This window comes from Ammospiza nelsoni, chromosome 17 (assembly GCF_027579445.1).
Source record: "Ammospiza nelsoni isolate bAmmNel1 chromosome 17, bAmmNel1.pri, whole genome shotgun sequence".
Taxonomy (NCBI): domain Eukaryota; kingdom Metazoa; phylum Chordata; class Aves; order Passeriformes; family Passerellidae; genus Ammospiza; species Ammospiza nelsoni.
The window spans coordinates 8,645,994-8,668,848 of record NC_080649.1 but is presented as its reverse complement, the minus strand read 5'-3'; the positions used below and the strand labels follow the sequence as shown (position 1 = coordinate 8,668,848).

Below are 22,855 nucleotides of genomic sequence, written 5' to 3'. Positions count from 1 at the left end.
GTTCCTCTTTGCCTTAGTTAAAAAGGAAAAATACCTGACTTTTATCTCAGTATTTCTAAATGCTCCTGGTTTTGAGATCCATTGATAACCCTTTGGAGTGCTCTTGTATCTGGGTTTGGAATTGTTTTGTTTGTGTCCTCAAGTATGAGAGCTGGAGAGAGTAGGGGGGAAATAATTCTCTCCTGATACCTGAGCAGCAGCAGGCACTGGACCTCCAGATCTCTGGCACTTGTCCAGCAGAAACTCTAAACTGTTCTTGACTTGGGTGCAGAAGCTACTGAGCAGCTGCTGGAGAAGGAACTGCTGGGTTTTGCCAGTCTGGGTTGATTCTTGCAGCTAGATCTCTCCCATCCCCTCCCCACTGCCCCTTTCTGTGTTATATTTGCTTTAGTTACTGAAGAGACCCATTTAAATACTTGATTCTGTTTTTATTTCAGCTCTCTAGAAAATGGGTGCTTTAACGAGTCACAGTAAAGAGCAGTATCTGTGTGTGCATTGGACTGTCACATTGTCATCCTGTGATTCCTGAGGAGAGACCTGGGCACAGCTCTGCCACAGACACTGTGGGAAGCCCAGGAAGCTTTTGCTTCTGTTTTGGTTTGTTAAAGCAACACCTGACAGGTGACCATGCCAGAGGCTCTGCAGCACCAGGGTGGCACATGCAGGAGTCAACTTGCACTCAAGAGGAAAACCAGGAATGAACCATCAGGTCAACAGGTGAGATCCTGCTGCTTTCCTCGTGTGCTGCAGGGATCAGAGAGGTGAGCACTTCCAACCTTGCAAATTCCTCATGGCCTAATTCAGTTTGGAAATGTTGGTGTCAATGTTTGGACATGCCCTGATGTGAGCACCTGGCAGTGGGGATGCTCCAAGCCCTGGGCAGGAGTGATGGATGCTCTGCTGCCATTCCCAGCCATGGTCCTGTCCTGCAGTGCTGAGCCCTGCTGGAGCTGGCTCTGCTCTGCAGAGGGAGGGGTGGATCTGATCCCCAGGGTGACAAAGGCAGCCTGTGCTCTCCTGCCCCAGTGTTTGTGCACTTTGGATGATGAGCTCCAGCTGCCTTGGAGTCCACAGCTGTGTAGGAACAGTGCCTGGCTGAGCAGTCCTTAAGACATTGACAAAACACAACACTTGTTCTGCCTGGAGCTTAGCATCAACTGCAAACAGTTAAGTTTCCTTGCTACCAGTTAAATTCTTCCTCGCTGTCCATAAAATCTTTTTGGCTTTTAAAAATAATCTGTGTAATCTTGAAGTATGATAGATATTTGGGCTCCATTTACAGTATAAATCAGGAATGCTGTGGTCCTTCTCTTTTGACTTGTTTGCTTTTATACCAGAAAAGTATTTAAGTCCCGACTGGCTTGTTTTCAGCAATCAAGTGAGGTTTTGGTATCTGGAAACATAATGGATGTGGAATTGCTGAGTTTCCTATGGAAATAACATGTATCCCAAGTTACCCCTTTCCATCTACTCACTGCAGTTCTGGCTCAAACAAGCTCTGGTTGAGTGTCAGGCATTTTTGAGAGAAACCAAAATAACTCAATTATGAGGTCAATTATTCCTGCTGGTGGTGGTGCTATGGGTGAGTCATGCAAGGCCTGATTCTTCCATCAGTCTGTAGAACAGTCCCTTCTGAGCTATTAAGTGTTCTGGAGTATCAAATTCTGCTATCCGGCCATTTTCCAAGACTAAAATCCTGTGAACATTAAAAGAAGTGTAAGTTTGGGATTACACCAGCACCTATAATAAATTTACTAATTTCTAGTTAGTTTTAAAATAAATTCTAGTACTTGCTGGTTATTCAGCCAAGTTTTCCAACAGCTTTTCTAGCTGGGAAACAGTGCTGGAATGGAAAGGGGTTTCTCATGAGTGACTGTTCAAGTGCTGAGTTTGGGAGGAGGGGTTTTTGCAGCTGAGACTGGAGTGAGATTTGTGAAGGGGTATTGGGTGTTTTAGTGTCACATCTTTCAGGTGATCAAGGAGGTGCAGTCATGGTTTTGCTGTCAGTGGGGGGAGAGGGCTGTGACACAGCAGGAAAAGCTCTGTGTGGGAGTAAAGGATCTCTGATTGACCTGCTGCTGCCCTGCTGGCTTAACAGAGATCCTCCAAATGCCAAAGCAAAGCTTGGAGGTTTAAACATGAAGAGGACAGAAATGGAGTTGCTGTTCAGCAGCACAGTAGGGTGTCAGTCACAGCTGCCTGAGTGCTCCCCTGCTCAGAGGTGTCCTCACCTGTCACAGTCCAGGACAGTGTTCACCCTGTGAGCCACTGTCAGCACGGTGCTGTCCCTGAGCTGAGCCCTCAGCATGGACTGAATCTGGGCATCAGTCTCTACATCCACTGCTGCTGTGGCCTCATCCAGAACCAGGATTTTGGCTTTCTGCAGGAGTGCTCTGGCCAGGCAAAGCAGCTGTTTCTGACCAGTGCTGCAAGTAGGAAGAGAGATGGTAAACTGAGGCCAGTAGTCACTTTTCCTTGGGATCAGAACAGATGATTCATTTGAAATCAGCAATGAAAAGGTGATTGTTCCCTTTCTCTGAAAGGGTGATTGAGCTGGTGGCACTGCAGGTAGGGAACAGCATGAAACAGCCTCAGGGAGGGAGGGGAAGGTATTGCTATGGCACCCAGAAGAGCTGCACTTGGAACAGATTGTAGGGTTTTAGGTACTGCACAAATAGAAACCAGCACAATTATTGGGTCTGAAAGGTCTTCCTGAGTGTCTTAGGATTTGATTTCATGCTGCTAAACAGGACAGTAAAGCAGCAGTTTTCAGTCTGGACATCATTAATGATTTTTTTTTTAGGAATTAGCCTCCTTATCCAACCAGCTCCGTTCTCCTAGCCCAGGGGCTGGCACTGCCCTGCCACTGTCCTTCTGCAGAGAAAGGTACCTTAGGTTTTCCCCTTGGTCAGTGCACTTATATTCCAGCTGCTCTGGCAAATCTGCAACAAAGTTCTTGAGCTGAGTCAGTTCCAAAGCTGTCCAGATGTCTGCATCAGTGTATTGGTTTAATGGGTCGAGATTCATTCTTAGGGAGCCAGAAAACAAAACTGGATCCTGAGCACAGAGACAGTACAAACAACTCCTGAAATGAATTATAAAAATGAGCTTTTGGGTCCTGCCTCCTGGGTGGGAATCTGTGGCTGTTATATTGAATAGCAGATGAACATGGCATAGAGGTTATTTCCAACTTGGGAATTGCTCAATGTCCCTCTTCTCACAGAATCTTTATAAACCCTCCCCAGGTGTTCAAGACACTGTTCAAATATTTTGGAAATGAGTTTCATACCTGAGGAATGACAGTGATCTTGGTCCTGAGGTCATGCAGACCTAGCTGGGCAATGTCCTGTCCATCAATGAGGATGGCTCCTTCTGCAGCTTCCACCAACCTCAGCAAGCCCACAGCAAGGCTGGATTTCCCTGCTCCTGTTCTGCCAGTGATGCCAATCTGAAAGTGCAATGGGAGGACTTTAGTTTGGATGTTGATTGCTTTCTCACAGGTGGACAGACATGTTGTGTAGTTCCTCTTCGCCTTCTGATGGGAGAGAGCTTTGCACAGATCAGCTCTTTAGGGCTGTTTGTGATTCACAATCGGGCAATACTTTCTTTAAATGGAATCATTTATAGCTCACAATTGTTTGGTAAGAAAGGAATCACAAAAGCCTTTGAAGGGAAGAATAATTACAAGACTTAGCAGTTTGAACAGGGCCTTGATGTGGAACTAGACTGAAAAAGTAGAATTCCTTTGCTGTAATAAGCTGGACCAGATGTGCAGTGTGGGAGATGGGCTCCTGCTCCCCTGCAGCTGCCAGGCTGCTGTAGCTGGGTGCAGGCAGGGGCTGGATGCCTGGATCTGGTCAGAGCCCAGCTCTGCTCACACTGCTCCAGGAGTGGTTTTTACCTTCTCGTGCCCGTTGATGGTCACACTGACACGCCTCAGTGCTAACTCCAAACCTGGCCTGTAGCACAGGCTGTAGTTCCTAAATTCAATCCTCCCCTCAGTGGGCCAATCTTGCCCTTGAAGTTTGCCATTCAGAGTCCAGGGTGCCTGAAGAGATGGAAGAAAACAGCAGTGTTGAAGGCTGATTTAAATTACCCCATCAAGGTGTCTTCATGAACTTCCCATTCCAGCATTGCCTATCAAGTGTCAATATTGGAATGGGAAGTTCATGAAGACACCTGTGCCAACTGCCCCCCAATCTCTTTGCAGCTTCCAAACCAAAAAAAGGCCTCTAACTTTCATACTGCAGATGTTGTTTGTACTTTATACCAAGTTGCTGGTTGGATTTTCTTTACTGAAAATGGGGATGAACATTTGCTTGCATGTCAGAGTTCTGAAACTGAGTGGTTCGATAAAAAAAAATTATATGCCCCTATAAACAGGGCTGTGAAAGCCTCCTCTCTCAGGGCAGCATATGGAGATATAATTTTAATGATTACAGAACAAAAATTATTGCACTGGAGACTTTTAGCAGTTAAAAGGCTATCTAGGAGCCATTACTTATCAGTGAGTTGCATCTGAAGTCAATAAATACTCCAAATATGGGCAGGAAATGTCTCATTCCATGAGTGTTAACAAGTGAAGCTATTTTAATGGCAATCTAGTGCATAACTGTCTTAAGGAAATAATGATCTGAGGTTATAAAACAAGTCCAGTCAGTTGGATAAACCCCAAATGCTGCAGTTCTCCAAAGGAAACATGACTGGCCTTTTAGAAGGGGAAAACTGGAGGTTTTTCAGGTGGAACAGAAAAGTTACTCATGAGTTTGCAGAGATTTTTCAGCCCCTTCTGGTAAGGTCAGCAGTGGATTAGGTACCTCCTTAGGAGTCCTCAGGTATTCCCTCACTCTCTCCACAGCAACAGAGTTGTTCTCTACTTCTGTCCAGGAGCGAACCATCCAGTTCAGAACACCAGTTATCTGCCACAGTGGAACACAAGCATTAGGAAGACAAAATGAGCCCTGACCTGTGCTCAGGAGATACCTGGTACTTTGTCTTAGTGTTTATTTCTAAAGATCTCCTCATCAGATAATTATATCAGCAATTAAATTACATCAGAAAGCCTTAAAATGCTAAAGTGAAAGCCAGGTCCTGCCATAGCCCTTTCAGCATGTTTATAGAGAATGAAATGCTACTGACTTGGATGCTCAAAGATGGTGTAGCTATTTCTTAGGCTCTTGTGCAACTAGTCTGCAAGCAGGTAAGACAGGTTCTGAAGACCTTGCTTCAGCTGCCCAGGGCTTGCTTTGACTTATTTTGTGAGTTCAGGTGTAGGAGGAGGAAGATGGCCCATATATGTGTGTATGAGGTTCTTTCCCTAAGGGGCCATGTGCTCCAGATGCTCTGGATTTCAGCTATGACAGCAGGATTTGGTAGGAAAAGGCATCTAAAAAGGCACAGAAATAGTTCCTAACAGAAATTAAAATGCAGTTGCTTTTGATAAAGGCCAGCAGGGTATTATTTCCCCACTGGGTTACCTGGAGAGCAGAGGAAAGGGAGAAGCCAGCAGTTCCTGGGCTGAGCTGTGTCCTGCCCATGGCTGCAAACAGGGCTGCAAACAGCACAATGCCATTGCCCAGGAACTCCAGGTTTGTAGCAAGCCACCTGCAGGAGGAGGGAGCACAGAGCTGTTGCTGGGTACCCTCTCCCTTTCTCCCAAAACAGGATTTCTCTACAGAACACTCATGGAGCAGATTTGTACCTGTCAGCAACAGCTCCAGGGAAGCAAATTCGCTGGTTCTCATCCACTAGGAAATTGCTCTTTGAAATAAACCTGTGCTGGTCTCTGTGAGCACGGATCACACTGCTGCCTTGGACGGTTTCTGAGATGTGGGAGTAGATGGGTGACCTGCTGGCAGCCTCCAGGCGCCTCAGCTGGCAGGAGGTGCTGACATAGAAGTGCTGGGACAAGGGGAAAGGAAGGGACAGTCATTAGAAGGCTTGTGTTTCTATGGAGGTACTCCAGAGGAAATTTGGGAAGGCCTCAACAAGTGCAATAGTACTGTCCTTGTGTTACAAAACCTTATGTGCATGCAGGATGTGCCCCTAAAAGATGAGGCAGTGTTCCTACCTCTGTTATGTCCTGCCTTTATTAGGAATAATCCTAACTATTTCTAATTCCTAATACTCCTAATCTGGTTGGGGCAAAGGAGCCCCAGGGTGCTCTACTCTGAGTTCCTCCTGCAGCTGAGCCCTTTGCCCCATGGAGAACAGAGATGCACTTGCCCTTCCCTAATGCTCAGTCTTGGCTGGCAAATGTGGATATATTAAAAAGTAGTGTAAGAATTCTGCAGGAAAGGAAGAATGCTTTTGGTCTTCATGTGATTCATATTAATGGAGATGAGGGATATAGCCTAGGTAGGATTTGTTTTAGACATCAGAAAAGCACAAGCCTGTTTGTGAGGGCTCTGAGGTGATGTGGGAAAGGGACTGACATTAATCTTGTTCAGATGCAACTTGAGACTATGAAACTGATTTCTGCATGCCTTCCCTCCTAAGAACTGGAAGGAGGCTTTCTGCAGGGCTGTGCTGCTTCAGCCTCTCCTGTGTGTACCTGTGAGCTCCTACCTGGAATGCTGCATAAAGAACAGTCAAGGCTACTATGGCCATTGCTGCCCATGGTGTAGCCACCACAATCACCAGGTAGATCTCCAGTAAGTTGAACAAGAATCCCAGCACAGACTTGAGCTTGTCAGGGATGACAGAATCAACAGCATCCATGTCCCTGGAGAAGCGGTTCAGCAGCTGTCCAGTGGGTGTTTGCTCAAAGAAGAGCATTGGGGATCTCATGACATTGCTCAGCAGCTGCAGGAAGAGCTGGTGTGAGGCCAACACACCCCCCAGCAGCACTGCTGCTGTGCAGGCAAACCTGCCAAGGGCTGTAAGAGAAAAGAAATTATTATTTCTAGGTCTGAATAAACCCACCTTGGAGTTCTTAGAAGGATGGTGATTTCCCATTACTCCTGTGAGTGTGCATTCAGGAAGGTGCAATAGGAATGAAACCTCTCTTTAGCAGGAATTAAACCAAGCCTCAGAGTTGCAGGGTAAGCTGCCCTTTCTGTAGGGTAGTTACAGAGTGGCCTTCTAAGACCTTCAAAGACCTTCTAAGCCAGCTTGATGGGGGGCATGGATTCAGGAACTTAAAACATGCAGGACAAATTATTCATTCATCACAAAATAAGCTTGACTGGGATTACTTTAAATTACTCAGTGATATTTTTTTCTTTTTAAATAGAGTGACCAAAAGAATGGTGGCTATTTAAAAAGGAAAAAGATAAATGTAGAAGTCCAGAAGCTTCTCTTCTTTTGTCTCTTTTATGTGAGCTAAGCCAAGATTTCATTCATTGTAGCAGTGTGAGGGGCAACAATTCAGCATGGAGACGAGCCCCACTTGAACTTTGACATGATTAATTTTTGCTGGAAGGATGAAAAGAGATAAAAAAGAAAAACCTTTAGGGTTGGGACTAAAAGCCCAGGAAGCTGAAAGCCCAAGGGTATGCACTTGTTTATATTCTGAGAATGCATCCAGATATGGGACAGGGAGCTGGGAATACAGAATTAGCTGAGCAACTTCAACACACCTTGAACCACTCCTAAAGCACCAAAGACTCCAAGTCTGAGCTCTGTGAGCTGCTGTGTCCCATTGTGCACGGGGTCATCTGCCCAGAGGCTGAGCCAGTAGCCCCTGGAGAAGGCCACAGCCTGCTGGCAGGTGAAGGACAGCAGCACATACACACACAGCACCCGGCCTGCTGCCTGCAGGTAGGCTCCATACACCCCAGCCCTGACCTGCAGAGACACGTGGGCAGACAGAGGAGAGGAGGTTGTTAGCTAAAATAGCAGCTCTGAAGCAAGGAGTGATTTATAATGGGATTTCTCAGTGATGTGTCACAGTCACAGCAACCGTGTTGATTCTTGTTTTGTTTTCCTCATGGATGAGTAATGAAGGCATGAAGAAATCACTGATGAATGATTATTATCAACTGGTCAATGTTATGCAATAGGCTCATGTTACTTCTGGAGTACATGCAAGGCTTTCTTTATGTCAGGCAGTGGTTTTCCTGTGTGCTGGTGTGAGAGAGAACTGCCATGTTCACACTAGGTGCTGGTGTGGGGAGAGGAGATCCCAGTCTGGCTAGTGCTGGGGCTCCCTGAAAAAAGCTGCCTCTTTTGGGGTTTCTGAATTCTTGCTCTCATTTCTTCTCAGTATGATATGTCCTTGTCTCCATTACAGGGCACACTGGAACAGCCCAGCTGCCTGCCCTGGCTGTGTTTAGCTGAGGCAGGGAGCTGGCCTGCCTGCCCTGGGTGTGTTATCCCCATGGAATGTGTCCTTGCCTCTGCAGGAAGGTGCTGCTGTGCTTACCCTGCCGTGCTGAGTTCTCTCTGCCTTGGTTAATCCTCCACTGCTGGCTGCAGCACTGGTGCAGGCTGGGCTCACAGGAGTGCTCTCCCTTCCCACAGCAGATTTTACTGAATCACCACTTGATGAAGAAAACAAAAATCCTTTTATATTTTAGCCACCCATCCACCCTTAAATCCATGCCTATTTTGAGGGCTGCAGTTTTCAGGCTCCTCCAGAGTGTCCCCAGCCATGGTCCATGTTTGTCACAAGGACTGGGCTCTGTCAAGCCATTGAGGAGCAGAAAAAAGCATTCACTCTCAGGCTGGTGTGGGATCAGTCTGGCCTTACAGCCCCACAGGGAACCAAATGTATCAAGGAGCCTGTACCTGAGCTCTGTTGTGCCTCCCTGTGAAATACAGAAGAATTGTCAGTCAACTTCTATACTCAAGAGCAGGTTTTTAGCTATTCTTGAGTTTTGCTTGTTTGCTCATGTTATTTATTTACAGATCAATCCCAAACCTCTATCATACTCAGTAAGACCCTCTATGTAGGCTTTTATGGGCTTTTGGAGTAAGTTCTTCAGTATCTGAGATTGCTTTAAGCTTACCTGAGGGGTTTCTGCTGAGATGGACCATTCCCAGTGGTGACAGTGCCTTTGGTGTCTCCCATAGCTGTGAAATAAGTGTATTTCTAAATGCTTTATAATCCTGTTTTGTCCTATACAGCCTTTGAAAGACTCGTAATATATGGAGGAAAGATTCATTTAAAAATTGTTTCTAAAGGTAGAAATATCAAGGTGAGGCTCAAAGAATAGCACACACAGTGGGTAATAGTTTACTGCTTAATTATTGTCTACTAATATGGATTCATAATCAATTTTGAGGTGATGAGTCAGCTGATTTGACAGGCATGTTTTTCCCCACACAAAGCAACACCTTACTGTGATTGGATCTCTGTTTTAAATGTCCATAATAAAACAGATGTGATATGAAGGGAACAATTGATTGATAGACCTAGGAAGAATGATTCCAACCCATCTGGGTTACCTGGAAAACCAGCAGGTGCCTTCTCTTCTGCAGTAATGTGTGAACGAAGAAAATCTGCAAACGCTCCATTTCTCTGTAGAAGTTCTTGGTAGGAACCAGATTCTGAGATCATTCCATCCACCAGAAAAACAATATTGTCCACTTGAGGCAAAATGTTAATTGTGTGAGTCACCAACACACGAGTCTGCTTGGATAAAGAGGAAGCAGTTACAATTGTTCTGTCAGTACTGGTATTAGTATTTCAGGATCAAATTTAGGCCTCAAAAATTCATCAGCCTGAATGGATTTAAAGGGTATTTCCTTTTGTTTACATTTCTGAGCATATTTGCACACATAATTGGAGGAAAGGATATAAGAAAAGTAATTTTTTCCTAGATAAATTGGCATATTTTGCATTTCTAATATACAGTCAAGCCCTTTGAGTACACCTTATGTCTGGTACATTGTTCTTAGAAAGTCATTCTGTTTCAATACAATAATTATTTTCTGATACTTGCAACTAATCTCATGGAGAGAAAGGTATTTATAATTATATATGTTTGTTTTAATTGGACTTTGTAATGCCATAAATTGCCTTCTTCCTGTTTCCCTTCCATAATAAACACTGAATCAAGTGTTTCTAGGCAATTTATAGTATGAATCCAAAAGAGCTGCCCTAGCATTCCTTCTCATCTAACCATGTTTTGTTTTCCAGATACCTTGACAGCAGAGGAATATCACGGAAAAACAAAACACAACCAGTGCAAAAAGAATGTAGAAGTGTTTAAGTGATGAGAACTGTAAAGGTGCCACTGAACTATTCAAAAGTAATGAGATTAGACATGATGGTGATAGAGCTTGGAAGAGATCAGGTAGCTCCTCTAAACTGTGCCAGAGGTAAATCTCATAAAGGAGGGAGGATGTGGACAGAAGACCAAAGAACTGTAAACCTGCAGTGAAAGTAAGGCTGGCACCAGGCATGTGGTTTGCATGAGGATAAAGACAGCCTTCCTCCTCCTAAATGAGATTGCCTGCAGAGAGGTTCCCCAGTCCCCTACAAAACAGTGTTTGTGAGCCTTGATAACCTGAGCAACCCACCCTACTGGAAACATTTTATGAGAGACATTGTGCAAGTGTTTACAGTTCAGGTTCATACACACCTTGTCCTTCAGTAAGCCATTGGGTCCAAGAACATGTTCAAAAATGTGCTGCCCAACGTGGGCATCCACAGCTGCCAGGGGATCATCGAGCAGGTAAATGGCAGCCTGCTGGTACACGGCCCGAGCAAGGCTCACTCTCTGCTTCTGCCCCCCAGACAGATTGATTCCCTGGAAAAGACATTGACTCTGCTCATTTCAAAGCTACAGCATGTTTCCCAACTGCTGACTTCCTTTTACACTGATGTTTTATGACTTATTTTTAAATCAGTGCACCTCCCTCCCTCTCTCCCTCCTTCCCTCCCAACAGGGCTCTTGCAGAGGCAGAGTCTCTTGAACAACTCTTTCCTGCAAAACAGCACCCAAGAATGACCTGGATGTGTTGATTTTTCTCTTAAACATCTCTTATGTCTCTTTCTAGGCTGTCAGAAGGTGGGCTTAAATTAAATTAAATCATGGCCTAATTTTCCAGAAATTCCTGGGCACCTGCCTCTTGTGAGTTTAGGTTTTTTGTGCTTTCATCACAGCTCCCAAAGTTGTAGTTACTCAGGGGTAGATGTTTTAAGCAGGACACCTGAAGTTGTAGCTACTCAGGGAAAAGTTGGCCAAAACATAAAGCCAAGGCAGTACCTTTTCTCCTATTTCACTCTTCTGCCCTGCAGGGAAGGTCTCCAAATCAGGGTGCAGTGCACAAGCCTCTGTCACTCTATTGAACCAGGTTTCATCCATCTCTTTCCCAAACAGAATGTTATCTTCCACTGAAGCATTTAGAACCCAAGCTTGCTGGGGCACATAAGCTGCAGTGTCCTATAAAAGTGGAAGAATGTTAAGCAAACTTTTCCATAAGCTCAACTTGACACTGTGAGAACCCATCTTTGAAGAAAAGCTCTCTCAGTTGTGAAATCTGGAATGATCATCAGCACTGACAATTCTCAGAAGGCTTTGCAAAATATGAGTCTGCACTGTTATTACCTTACAGGGGAGGGAACAGAGGTGCAAGTACAGGATGCAATTTACCAGGATGACACTTCAGCTCACTGTCAGAGGGAGAAACAGAACTGGATCTTTGAAGTGTTGTTCCAGTTCCTATTCACAAAGTTCAGGCTCATCTGAGAAGTCTGAAGTGCATTCAGATAACTAAATGTGGACTGATACATACAGCCTGTGTTAAAATTCAGCAGTAAATGGGTTTTCCTGGTAAGTGATGCTGTGGTTCACACCTTCCACTTCCTGAGAACAGCTTGATTAGAAGCAAATGCTGAGGGGAAAATTCACCTTGATGGTCACGCAGCCCTCGGTGGCCTCCAGCTCGCCCAGCAGCGCTGCCAGCAGGGAGGATTTGCCAGCACCCACCTGGCCAACCACAGCCAGCAGAGAGCCCTGGGGCACACTCAGCTCTATGCTGGGGGAAAAGATAATCTCTTACCACATTTAAGATACACTTTCTGAAAGCAAATAATTGTGCTTATTATCAAAATTTGTGCTGTTGTCGGGTATGTATCGAGTAAATCCCCTGATTTCATCCCTTCAGACACCTCCAACCACAAAGTCTTCATCCACATCCCCATCTGAGTTTCATACCCAGATCCTCACTCTGGAGACAGGCTAGCCCAAAGCCCTGGATGTAGAACACTCCTGAACATCAGAACATTTCAAAGCTTTTCTTTCACAAAATGTCAATGCCTTTAGAAATAAGCATGTAGTGATGTCATATACATCTGCATTCCATTTGTTCACTAAGCATGTAGTGATGTCATATATAATATCTGCATTCCATCTGTTCTACTTTTTTTGCCTTAAATCACTGTAATTGCATATTTGGACAAGAAAGCTGTATAAAGAAAACAGTCTCCATAAAAATAAGGCAACAACCACATACAGGTACCTTCCCATTTATGTGCTCCTCAACATAAAAGCAAAATTATGTTTTATCTGATTTTATAATTTTCAGAATTCAACACTGAATGTGAAGCAAACTCAGAAGCCTCTGGATATTCCACCCTGGTTTCACTTAGGCCCCGAGGACTTAGTTCATCCAGGATCCACCCTGACCTACAGTATTGAGGGATGACTAAGGGTAAGTCTGTACCTTCTAAGACAAGGAGAAGTTTCTTTGCTCCAGGAAAAAGTCCCTTTTCTTATGGTGATACTTGCCTGTACTAAAACATGAAGAGAGATAGACCACTTGTAAGTGCAGAGATAGCTACAGAAATGTCCCAATTTATGTGATTTTATGTTTCAGTGTGTATTTATGTTACAGAAAATCAACTTTTATTATGAAAAGAAGGGGTAAATCACCAGATTACATTTCATTGTTAGAAATAATGAGGCCAGAGAGATAAAGTGACAGTAAAGGGCAAATATTTTTCTCTTGACTATGATAGACAGCCTGAGTAGAAGCTGAATAATGGAAATTACTCCTCTTATAAGACAAAAGTGCTAACATAAAAGCTCACCACAGCCAGAAGTGTTTCTGCTTGAGCTCTCAGGATTCAGTTCTTCCAGATTCAGAAAAGCTGCTAAACGGTTTAAGGAAACTTTGGCCTGAAATGAAGCAGCACACAGAAGAAAATAAGATTTAAAGTAGAAAGGGAGCAAAAAGCCAAAGTAAAGACTCAGTTTGAAGACCCACTTAGAATATTGACTAGTGCTATGCTGCAGATGGCCAAAGGCAGCTCTTCCTGTTACCTGCCTGTATTTCCACTTAGTTTAGCAAAACCTCCATACCCTTCCCCGTGCTTCTGGTTCAGTGAAATTGGCACTTTTTCTTCCAATTCTTCCTGCAATCTTTCCAGTGATTGCTTTTGTACATGAAAATCTGTGACAGTCTTAGAGTGTAAGAGGGAAATGAATTTCCTAATTTCTTACTGAACAGTGAATTGCTTTTCTCTCTGGCCTGGACTAGCAGGGTCTCCCCTATGGAGATTTTGTTCCACCTGTTCTGATTTCTGTGATTAAAAACAGAACTGGAAGCCCCTCTGAGATCTAATGGTGCTTGTGCTGAACTACTAAAGACGTAGGAATAATTCTTGTTGACTATTTTGTCAATATAAAGGAGACTTTCTGAAAAGCAATGCTACAAAGTACCTTTAGCTGCAAGCCCTTGCACATCACTGTTTCACAGTGGCAATTACACAGCTGATGTGCAGAGCCCTAAGAAATCCCTACCTTTACCTGATAAGGGGGATATGTAAAAACCCCTTATGGCCAAAGGAAGAGGAACAGGGCCTGCAGTTAACCTGGACAGCAGCGTTGATGGAGAAGGGCAGGAAGGAGTGGGCAGTGTTGAGGATGTTGATCAGTGTCAAGGACACAAAGGCCTTCTCAGCATCCAGCACGTGTGTGTTGTCCACCAGGGTGTAGACAGCAAACATGACAAATGTGATCTGAAAGGGAGCAAAGGACAAGCAAAGCACTTGCTTCAGAATGGTTCAGGGGTGACAGGCCCTTCAAGACTCTGGGACCCATCTGGTTAAATCCAGGTTATCCCCTCGAGGGATAAGGTGTGGTCTGGTGTGTTGGTGACAGAGCCAAGTTGGATCACTGGATGTTTGTTCTGCTTTGAGGAGGTTTTGGTGCAGCAGCCACAGCAACTCCTGTGACCTCCAGGCAGATATAATCTTTAGCTGTCCATAGGAAAAGTCTGTCCAGGCAGGAGTACAAAGGAAAAGGGAAGTAACAGCATATGTTTTATGTAGGAAGGTGATTCACTCACCAGGAAAGTTGATGAATGGAAAGAAACTAGGGATGCTGAGAAGAGAATCTGAGATCTTTTTAAGGCCTGAAGTTCTTGCTTTCGGATTCCAAATAATTTCTCCATAAAGGTTTTCTCCCAACCATACAGTTTGATTACTTTAATGTTACTGAGAATTTCATTGGTGAGTTTGGCCCTCTCATCCTTAAGTTTCATCTGGATGTCCTGTAATAAATGTTTGAGTTTTATCATTTAATAGGTTGAATGTTTAATGGTGCAATTATTCTGAAAAAAATACCTTATTCCTGCCTCCAAGTCCTGAATAAATTTCCCTGCAGTTGAGCTGTGTATGCTGTTTTGCTTATGAGTCTTCTAAGCTGGGAAATATTTTACTTATCATCTTGAGAGCTTTGTTTTTACTGGCAGTACATAAAAACAACAGAAAAGTAGGGCAAACATAGTGAAAAGGCTGACCATGGAGGAGCTTATTTTAAATTTCAAGAAATTTTGCAGGCTTCAAATCTTCCTATGTTACTTCAGGCAGTTGTGGTAAGTGTGAATAAATATAAGTCATCTTATAACTCAGTAAACCATTTCATTTTTGTGAAGCAAAATGTACCTGAAACTGACTCCTCTTCTTGGTGATCACGAAATTCAGAGGCAAAAGAAAAAGAAATACAGCAATTGCAGTCAAGGCAGATGGCCCTAGAAGCTGCCAGGAGAGAAAAAAAGAGAAGGAACTTCTGGTGATGACTAGGCAAGATTGCTTTTTGTTCCCTTGCTTACCTTCCCTCTTATTTGAACTTGTGCATAACATCCCTCTGGCTAAGCCTTGACTGTAACCTTGCCTTTGCCTTTCCAGGGAGTTGTGCTCCTAAGCACTGTGGATTGTTAACTCTCCAAGGCGGATAACTCCTGTCATCAGGCTGTGCTGAATTTATTCGCTCCCTTGTTAGGAGCTGGATCGGTGCTGAAGGCGATCCAGAGGCACGCTGGCAATTCAAGCCATGCCCGGCTCTTCTCGTCCCTCCCTGGATGCGCTCAGAAGGACATCGTGTGGCTGCCCTGAGTAAGTGACCCCAGACAACACCAGGTTCTCCTTAAAAACAAACCCAAACCCTCAACCAAGTATTCCTGCAGCATAAATAGCCCAGCTTGTCTGCATGAGATGAAATGGTGGCATTTTGCTGTGCCATTATCTTGGGACAGCTCTTGGATCCCAGGGTTCATAACAATTATGTATGAGCACTTGTTTTTTATGGGTTAGTTACATCTCCCTAGGGATGGCTGGAGAGGGGAGTAACACACAGAGTTACAGGTATTGTCTGCACCAATGATCTGTGAACACCAGCAAAGAAAGTGTAATTATGCTACAAACACATTCAACTTGGCATTAGAAAAGGGATGATGACTTCACCACAGTCTGTACCAGGGCTACTGACTTTCACATTCACAGCATCCTGCCAGGCATGAGGCACAGTCCAGCCTGGGTAGTAAAGGAAGGCCTCAAAGGCCTCTGGAAAGCTCCTGTGAATCACTTGTCTCTGTACTGCTCGTGCTTCCATTGGCCAAGAACAGGGACTAAACAACAGGGCTCTGTACTGCTGAGAAAATACCATACATTGATTAAAAATGGATCTTTTACATTACCATCCATTATTTCTAATTCAGGTTTTGCTCTCTCCTTGCTGAACTCAATACCTATGAAATTCAAAGTATCCAATAGTCTCTCTGAATGGCATGTAACTTTGCTTCAAGCTGTTTCACTGATCTTGTGGTAACCAGGCTTCAGGATGAAGTATGTCAAGTTGCTATTTCAGACCATTCCCCATTATGTTCTGGGACTGTGCCAAGGGGCTGGAACTGGACTTTCAGCCTTCACTGGGCTACCACCCAGTGGTTGTAAAGAGAAGTGACAGGAAAATCTGAAGCAGAAGTTTATCAGTCAGCTCACAATAACCATACTCACAGACTCCTAAAAGGGACTGAATGCTGAATACACAGGGGAGAAGATGAACTGTAGGATCAGACAAGGATTCTGTAGCAATGAAAATATCTTTCCGAAAGAAAAGTGAATCCACTGTGCTACAGAGCTAAGAAAAATACGGCAATTTCATGTAATTCAAATTAGTAAGTATGATTTTGAAACCTCATTTTCCTTTGATATTTAGACTAGAAAGGGAATGATAAATACTGTCATATATTACCTGCCACAAGAAGACAAAGCAGATGATAATCCGAATAGGAGCCAGCCAGGTCCCATTAAAATAGATAATCAGATCCATTAGCTTTTGCACATCAACAGATACCAGATTAACAATTTCACCTGTGGTTGCTGCTTTCCTTGACGCACTTGTCATAACCAGGATCTAGACAGGGCAGAGAAGAAAGAAAAGGCATTATCAAACAACTGCTTTGGTCCAAAAGTCAAACAACATTCTTTTCCTCACAGAGAACAAAATGTCAAATCCCAGGTATTGAAACCATGCTGCTACCTGGGCCATGTGACTTCACTTCAAGATGAAGTATTTACTCCTTTTCCCCAGGCATCACAAGAAATACATGTTTTTTATACATGTACATACAGCATAAGAAAGTCCATGTTGATTTTTGCTCTTTCCTTTTCTCGGCTTTTCCTTCATAGGGAAGCTCTAAACAATGTACCTGCCATGTACTGCTCAGAGATGAATCTACATCCTAAAATGAGTTTCTAATGACATCTCCCCTGATACTGCTATGGACAATGTACATCATTACTGCTAAGGTAGGGCTAGAAAAAAGCAAAGCTACAGAAGGAGCTGCAGGCTCACCTTCCTGTACACAAGGCCTGTCAGGGCAGTTCTGAGCCTCAGCCCCAGCACAAGGCACATGTACATGTAGCGCTGCTCAAACAGAGTCTGCAGACAGCCCAGCAGGAACATGCTGAAGGCATAGAGGTAGCCAAGCCAGCCTGGGGCTGCCTCATCTTCAATGAACTTCAGGAAAAGGCTGCAAGACAGGAGGCAAATGTTGCAGAATCTACACAGTACTGATGAAATATCAGACACAAAAATAAACTGGCAGAAATACTGGTGATTTTTCTGTATTCTCTCTGGCTGAGGTTTATCAGTGAATAGCAGAAGAATTGGAATATATAACATCTTGATTTTGGAAATCTAGCCACTCATGTTTTTGAGGCAATCTCTGATCTCAGCATCATCTCTGGGTAGACCTCATTTTCAGTGTTAAGGATGGCTCCTGATTTTCATGAATTTGTCAGAAATATGCAAAGTGGTAGCTGTAATCTAAGGGAGTCATTGGCATTTCCAAAACTTCTAATCTGGACTAGGAAAGGATTTTGCCCATGAAAATATAATGTAATGCAGAACCCACAAAGCATTTCATCAAGTAACAAAGTTATTTAAGATGTGCAGGATGCACAGGTGTTCTCTTTATTAGCCAGGGAACATGGAGCCTTAAAACTACAGCAAGTGGCAAGTGATGTGATATACAGAACCATCAAATAACTCCTGTTCTAGTGAAGTTGTCCAAGGGCTTGGTGCATCCTGTCCTTCCCACTGCGGGAGCACAGCAGTGCAGACAGTGTGCACAGCTTCACACAGGGGCTTTGTGTCTTTTCCTCCTGACGTGACAGTGGGTTTAGCACAAATGACACCTGAGCTCCCTTCATCAGCAAGAGAGAACTTCAAAATGTCATTGTTTTTATGCTGACATACACATTTCTGGGCTCATGCACACAGCAATCTTGTTCATGTGACAGAAATACATCTTATATGTGCACATACCTCAGTACCTTTGGGGTGGAGAACAAGAAGACATCACAGATAACTAAGCAAACAGTGCTGAGAAGGAAATAAGTTCCAAACATGCTCCAGAACATTCTCAGTAAGGGCCCGCTCTGACTGTGCTTGGATTGTAGTAGAGCCTCTGTCTCTCCAGCTTCTGCTATACCAGTTTTAGTTTTCTGACCCATTTTAAATGTGGCAGACTCCATTTTCCTGAAGGAAGAAACAATGAGAAAGTTACCTACAAGTGGAGAAAGCTTGGGAATTTTGTATCTTCAAAAAATCACTAAATATCTCACACTGGATCTCATACCATGTCCAGTATAAAAGCTCATCAAAAACTGACCCCTCTCACAGAAAGTTAGTTCTGTGCTTCCAGGAGGGCAAGGATGTTCTCCAGCAGATTTTAACATTTAAAATCAGATTTTGCACAAAGGGACTCACACAGCAGTACTTGTGAGTGTATTTGCTTAGATCATCTAGAACTGCCCAGCTTAGCTCATGATGTGCTCTCCAGATCAAATACTCACTGCTGGCTTCTGCTGTGACACTTCTTCCACTCTCTTTCTGCCCAGGCAACAATATCTTCAGAGCAGTCCTGTTTCCTCACTGGCCACAAGTCATCCACCCCCAGGGCCTGCTGAGAGCCCTTCCAGAGGAGCCTGGAGGACACAGAGTGCAGTCAGGGGAGCAGAGCAGGATCTGTGCTGTGTGTGACTCTTTCAGAACACAGGGGCAGCAAGGCAGTGCACCACAGAGAGCACTGACATCACACCACCACTCAGGACTGTCCTGTCCCACAATGAATGCCCAGGAACAGCAGCTTTGCTTTAATCCCTAGGCTATCTTCTGTCAGCACAATGGGCATTTGCAAGTCAGCCCTAATTTCTAATCCATACTCAGAGTCTTGGATAGTGGAGAAGAAAGTTCATTTAACTTTCTCTGGGCTCCATGAGAGGCAGATGAGACTAAGGTCTGGCAGGAAGAGAGGGCTGTGGCTGGTGTACAGTGATCTTCTGAGATTGATGAGATCTATTTCAAGATTGGGAGGGCACTGGAGGGGTAGTTGGGAGGCAGAAGAGAATTACCTAGAATCACAAATTTGTGTTTTAAACTATTTGGAGAAAATTAAATTAAATTTTTTTAATTTGATCTTGTGAGAATACCTCACAAGAGAAATAATTCAAAGAAATAATTTAAATCCTCACTCCATGAGGTAACTCAGGGGCTGAGATATTTCTTACTGGCTGCCATCTACACCCTCTCTGATCTCTGATGCTGCTGCTTTTTTCTGCTATTGTAGCAAAAGCACATCTTCTGTTTTCTTACCCAGAGAACCACCAGTATGTGATTTTGGAAAGAAAAGAGCTGCTGGCTTCTGGGCACTGATTCTGATGGGAGAGAAAACACGTGTGATATTTATATGTAGAAAAGGGCATGTGTCAGATGAATGCAGTTCCCTTCTGTGCTTCCCCAGGAAAAGCAAGCAGAGTTATCCCCCTCTCCATCCATCGAACCAGAGTAAGTTATTGTGGAGGCTCAATGGGATTGGAAGATTTTTGAGAATTTGACTTTGCATAATGTCTCAGATGGAAGAACAAAGAATATAATTCTTCATACCCAAAGACATTTATTTTCTTAAGCACTGAGTTTTTCATACTCAATATCACCAACAGAGTACTGCAGCACAGGAGAGCAGCACCAGGGGAAGCAATAGAAGCCCTATCCACTGGTTTCAGTGACAAGAAACATGAGTATGGATAGGCTTTTAGTTTTGAAAAGCTTACATAGAGAGACAGAGTAATGTTATCCCAAATTCTGCCAGTTACTTTTTAAAACTGTCAGCTTTTTTACAGAATGATGCATCTTACATCACCCAGATACTCATGTGCCTGTGGATCCCCATATATTTAAAATCCTGTTTTAGCAATGAAGCAAAGCATTAGGAAAAACTACCTTGTACTTACAGGATTGTTGTCAGCTTTAGAGAAAAAGGGAGGGTGATCAACTAAGCAGAATAACACAAGCTCTCCTAGCACCAGGCCAGCATAAAGGTAAGTGGTAACATGGTGGAAATGGCCTTCCAGGAAGCCCTAAGGAACAGAGCACTCGTGAAAATGAGGTAAGAACCTCCATGTTTGACCAGCAGAGAAAGAGCTTCTCATGTTCTACCCATGCAAATAAACATCCACCACAAATATAAAGTGTCATGAACCATTTTTCTCAGCACAAATTTTAAAAGAAGAATTTGATTCTCCCCCTTGCAGTCAATGAGACAAAATCATCCCTGTTGTTAAGAGACTTTGCAGTCTGCACATTAAAGGTATGGGATCTCACTTACTCTTTCCAGGGCATGCTGAATTTTGGAGCTAAACATCACAAGTGCAGCCACAAATGAGAGCAGCCAGTAAATCAATAGGACCCCTGAAGACTGGATGCCCATCATTCTTTCTGCTTGGGTAAGGAACAAGGCAAGGACCTGTGAGGAAGTACAAATTTGTCCAAATAAATACCTGGTAATGGAATGCCAAACATTGTTATCAAATTAATGAATACAATAGAGAAAAATCACATCTTGCCCAAACATTTCAAGATGTTCAGAGTTGCAGTATTGTTCCTAAGAGGCTAACACTGAAAAGCTTTGTGTGCAATTTTGCACTCAAGAATGTCTACAGAGAAGGCAAGTAATAAAATTACAATTGGGCCAACAGGCTGGAAGGACTGAGGCTATGAGGATGCAATAACAGAAGGGGAGAATAGGCACTGATTTATTGAACAGAAATCACATTTCATTCTAAACCATACTAAATCACATACTGTGGTTATGAGAAATGAAATCTTGTCTCATTGTTGTGAGACCTCTTTCTAAACCTTACTGAAACCTCAGCTCCTGCCAGGTGTGCTCTGCCCCAACTCCAACCCCCTGATGTGTCACACAGCAGAGAGGAACAAAGTGCATCCCACCAGCCAAATTTGTGCTCAGAGACAGCAACAACCATGGGAAACACAAGCTCTGTCCCAGGAGGGCTAAGCTTGGCCAACTGCAGACAAACAAGGGAGGAATTACCGTTGTGATTCCCACCACAGCAGGGCTAATGAAGAGTGCTGGGGTCCGTGGGATTCCTTGGCTTTTCTCCCACACCATGAAGAAGACATTAGAAAAACACAGTATTACCAGGATGAATCCAAGGACCTGGGGCAGAGACAAGAAACACACACTGGGATGAACTGAAATGCTGGGACAATCTACCAAACTGATCCAAGCTGCCTGGGAAGTAAGACTGGAGGGGTGGAAGATCAAGTCTGGGATGGAGAATGTTATGGAAGTGTCAGGGAATCAAATGGAAATACAGGAGAGAAGATCTTATGACATGTCTTCCCAAAACTTTACTTGATTTATACTGGGTATTGATTTATACTGACCTGAGCTGGTAAATGTCAAAAACCCCAGCAGAGATGTATCATCAGGACAGAATTAATAATTTAGGAAAGTTAAGCTCTGCATCACAGTTGAAACAATTTTAGGACCAAACCCCGTGGTTTACCCCTCACCATTTTGGCTTTGAAGATGTGGGACATCCTGATGTAGCCTTTGTTTCCGTGCCGAAGGTACCAGTAGTAGAAAGGAAAACAGATCCAAAGATAGGCACAAGGGATCCAGGCAATGATGGAGCTCTCGAAGCACCAGGGCAGTCCTGGGATGTTTGTATGCCATGTCTGGTTCCAGTCCTGAAACAGAAACAGTGCAGAAGTGAAGGACGTGATGGAAGGCTGGGGACAGGAATCCCATGTCGGAAAGAGGAAGCAGATACTGACTCGCAAACTATTAGGGGAGTTTATCAGCTTTGGGGATGGAAATCTACGCGAGTCCGGACTGATGGACTCGCTAGAGCCCTTTTAAAGGTAAATCTGTGGTGGGTCCGGGCTGGTCCTCATTCGCAGCTCAGCACATTTACTGAAGCCGAGCGGTCTGGGCGGTCTGTCCGGGCGAGCACCGTCCCGGGGAGGCAAAGTTCGCTCCGCGGCCGCCCCTGGCGGAGACAGCGCTGCCCTCATGGCGGAGTGCGGGCCGCGTTCCCTCAGCGCCGCACCCGCTCCGGCCCCGCGGGGCTGCCCGGTGCCGCGGCCTCATCCCTTCACTCCTTCATCCCCTTATTCCCTACCGCTCACTCACCCGGGGCGCGGCGGGGCCGTCCCGGGGCCCGCACAGCGCAGTGTCCGCACCCATGGGCGCTCCTCCCGGGACCTTCGGCCGGTGCCCGGCGCCGTTCCCTCGCTGGGCAGAGCTCCGGTCCCGGCGGGCGTGGGAGCGGCCGCTCAGAGCCCCGTCCGGCCGCGTTTGCCCCGTCCCGCTGCGGCCAAAGTCCGGCAGCAGCAGCAGCAGCAGCAGCGCGCTCCCGGAGCCCCCGGGATCGTCGCTTATAGGAGCTCTCTGAGCACAGACACAGCGTGAATTTTAGAAAGGATTTCGTTTATTCTTTCCACAAATTCAGCACGCCAAGGGGGTAGCACCAACATTTTTTAACACAGTAAAATTTACATGAACACGCCCACCTAAGACATATTCTCCTCCTACCTGATGCATATTTATATTAATGAGATACAACTTTACGCAGTGCTTGAAACACAAATTATTTTCTTTATTGAAAAGAATTTATTTTGTCAAAGTGACCTGGCACCAGCTACGCCTACAAAGGGTGCGAAGGGGCAGCTGGGGACGGATAATCCCGATTGGAGGCATCACCGGGACGGGACCGGGATGGGGCCGGGATTGGGGCCGGGCCGGGGTGGGTCCAGCGGGGCGTCCCCGGGCAGCGCCCGGAGCCCTCCGGACCGGCAGGAGGCGCTGT

General features: G+C 44.7%; 1 protein-coding gene across 1 annotated transcript; it reads right to left on the bottom strand.

Annotated features, from left to right (window-relative positions):
- Positions 1-431: 431 nt before the first annotated feature.
- ABCC6 (ATP binding cassette subfamily C member 6) lies at positions 432-22,746 on the bottom strand. The gene is made up of 32 exons (XM_059484670.1): positions 22,678-22,746; positions 22,180-22,437; positions 21,558-21,734; positions 21,073-21,198; positions 20,347-20,484; positions 19,973-20,098; positions 19,335-19,396; positions 18,536-18,667; positions 18,006-18,218; positions 17,031-17,208; positions 16,428-16,589; positions 14,840-14,932; positions 14,242-14,445; positions 13,766-13,912; positions 12,983-13,070; positions 12,616-12,685; positions 11,802-11,928; positions 11,157-11,333; positions 10,530-10,697; positions 9,391-9,574; positions 8,952-9,015; positions 8,366-8,483; positions 7,581-7,788; positions 6,568-6,878; positions 5,702-5,901; positions 5,478-5,604; positions 4,818-4,919; positions 3,902-4,048; positions 3,290-3,448; positions 2,891-3,057; positions 2,232-2,426; positions 432-1,696 (listed from the first exon to the last, which is right to left on the bottom strand). Exons 1-32 carry the CDS (start codon positions 22,744-22,746, stop codon positions 1,588-1,590), a joined length of 4,806 nt encoding a protein of 1,601 aa, XP_059340653.1. The 3' UTR covers positions 432-1,587.
- Between the last annotated feature and the right edge of the window lie 109 nt (positions 22,747-22,855).

What these genes read in the sequence shown, in the direction of transcription:
- ABCC6 (XM_059484670.1), bottom strand. Translation starts at nt 22,746, where the DNA reads ATGCCTCCAATCGGGATTATCCGTCCCCAGCTGCCCCTTCGCACCCTT. An exon ending in TTCTTTATGCAGCATTCCAG is followed by an intron (nt 5,902 to 6,567) that starts GTAGGAGCTCAC and finishes CCCTTGTCCCAG; the next exon opens with CACTTCTATGTCAGCACCTC. An exon ending in CCCTTTCCTCTGCTCTCCAG is followed by an intron (nt 4,920 to 5,477) that starts GTAACCCAGTGG and finishes CCACTGTGGCAG; the next exon opens with ATAACTGGTGTTCTGAACTG.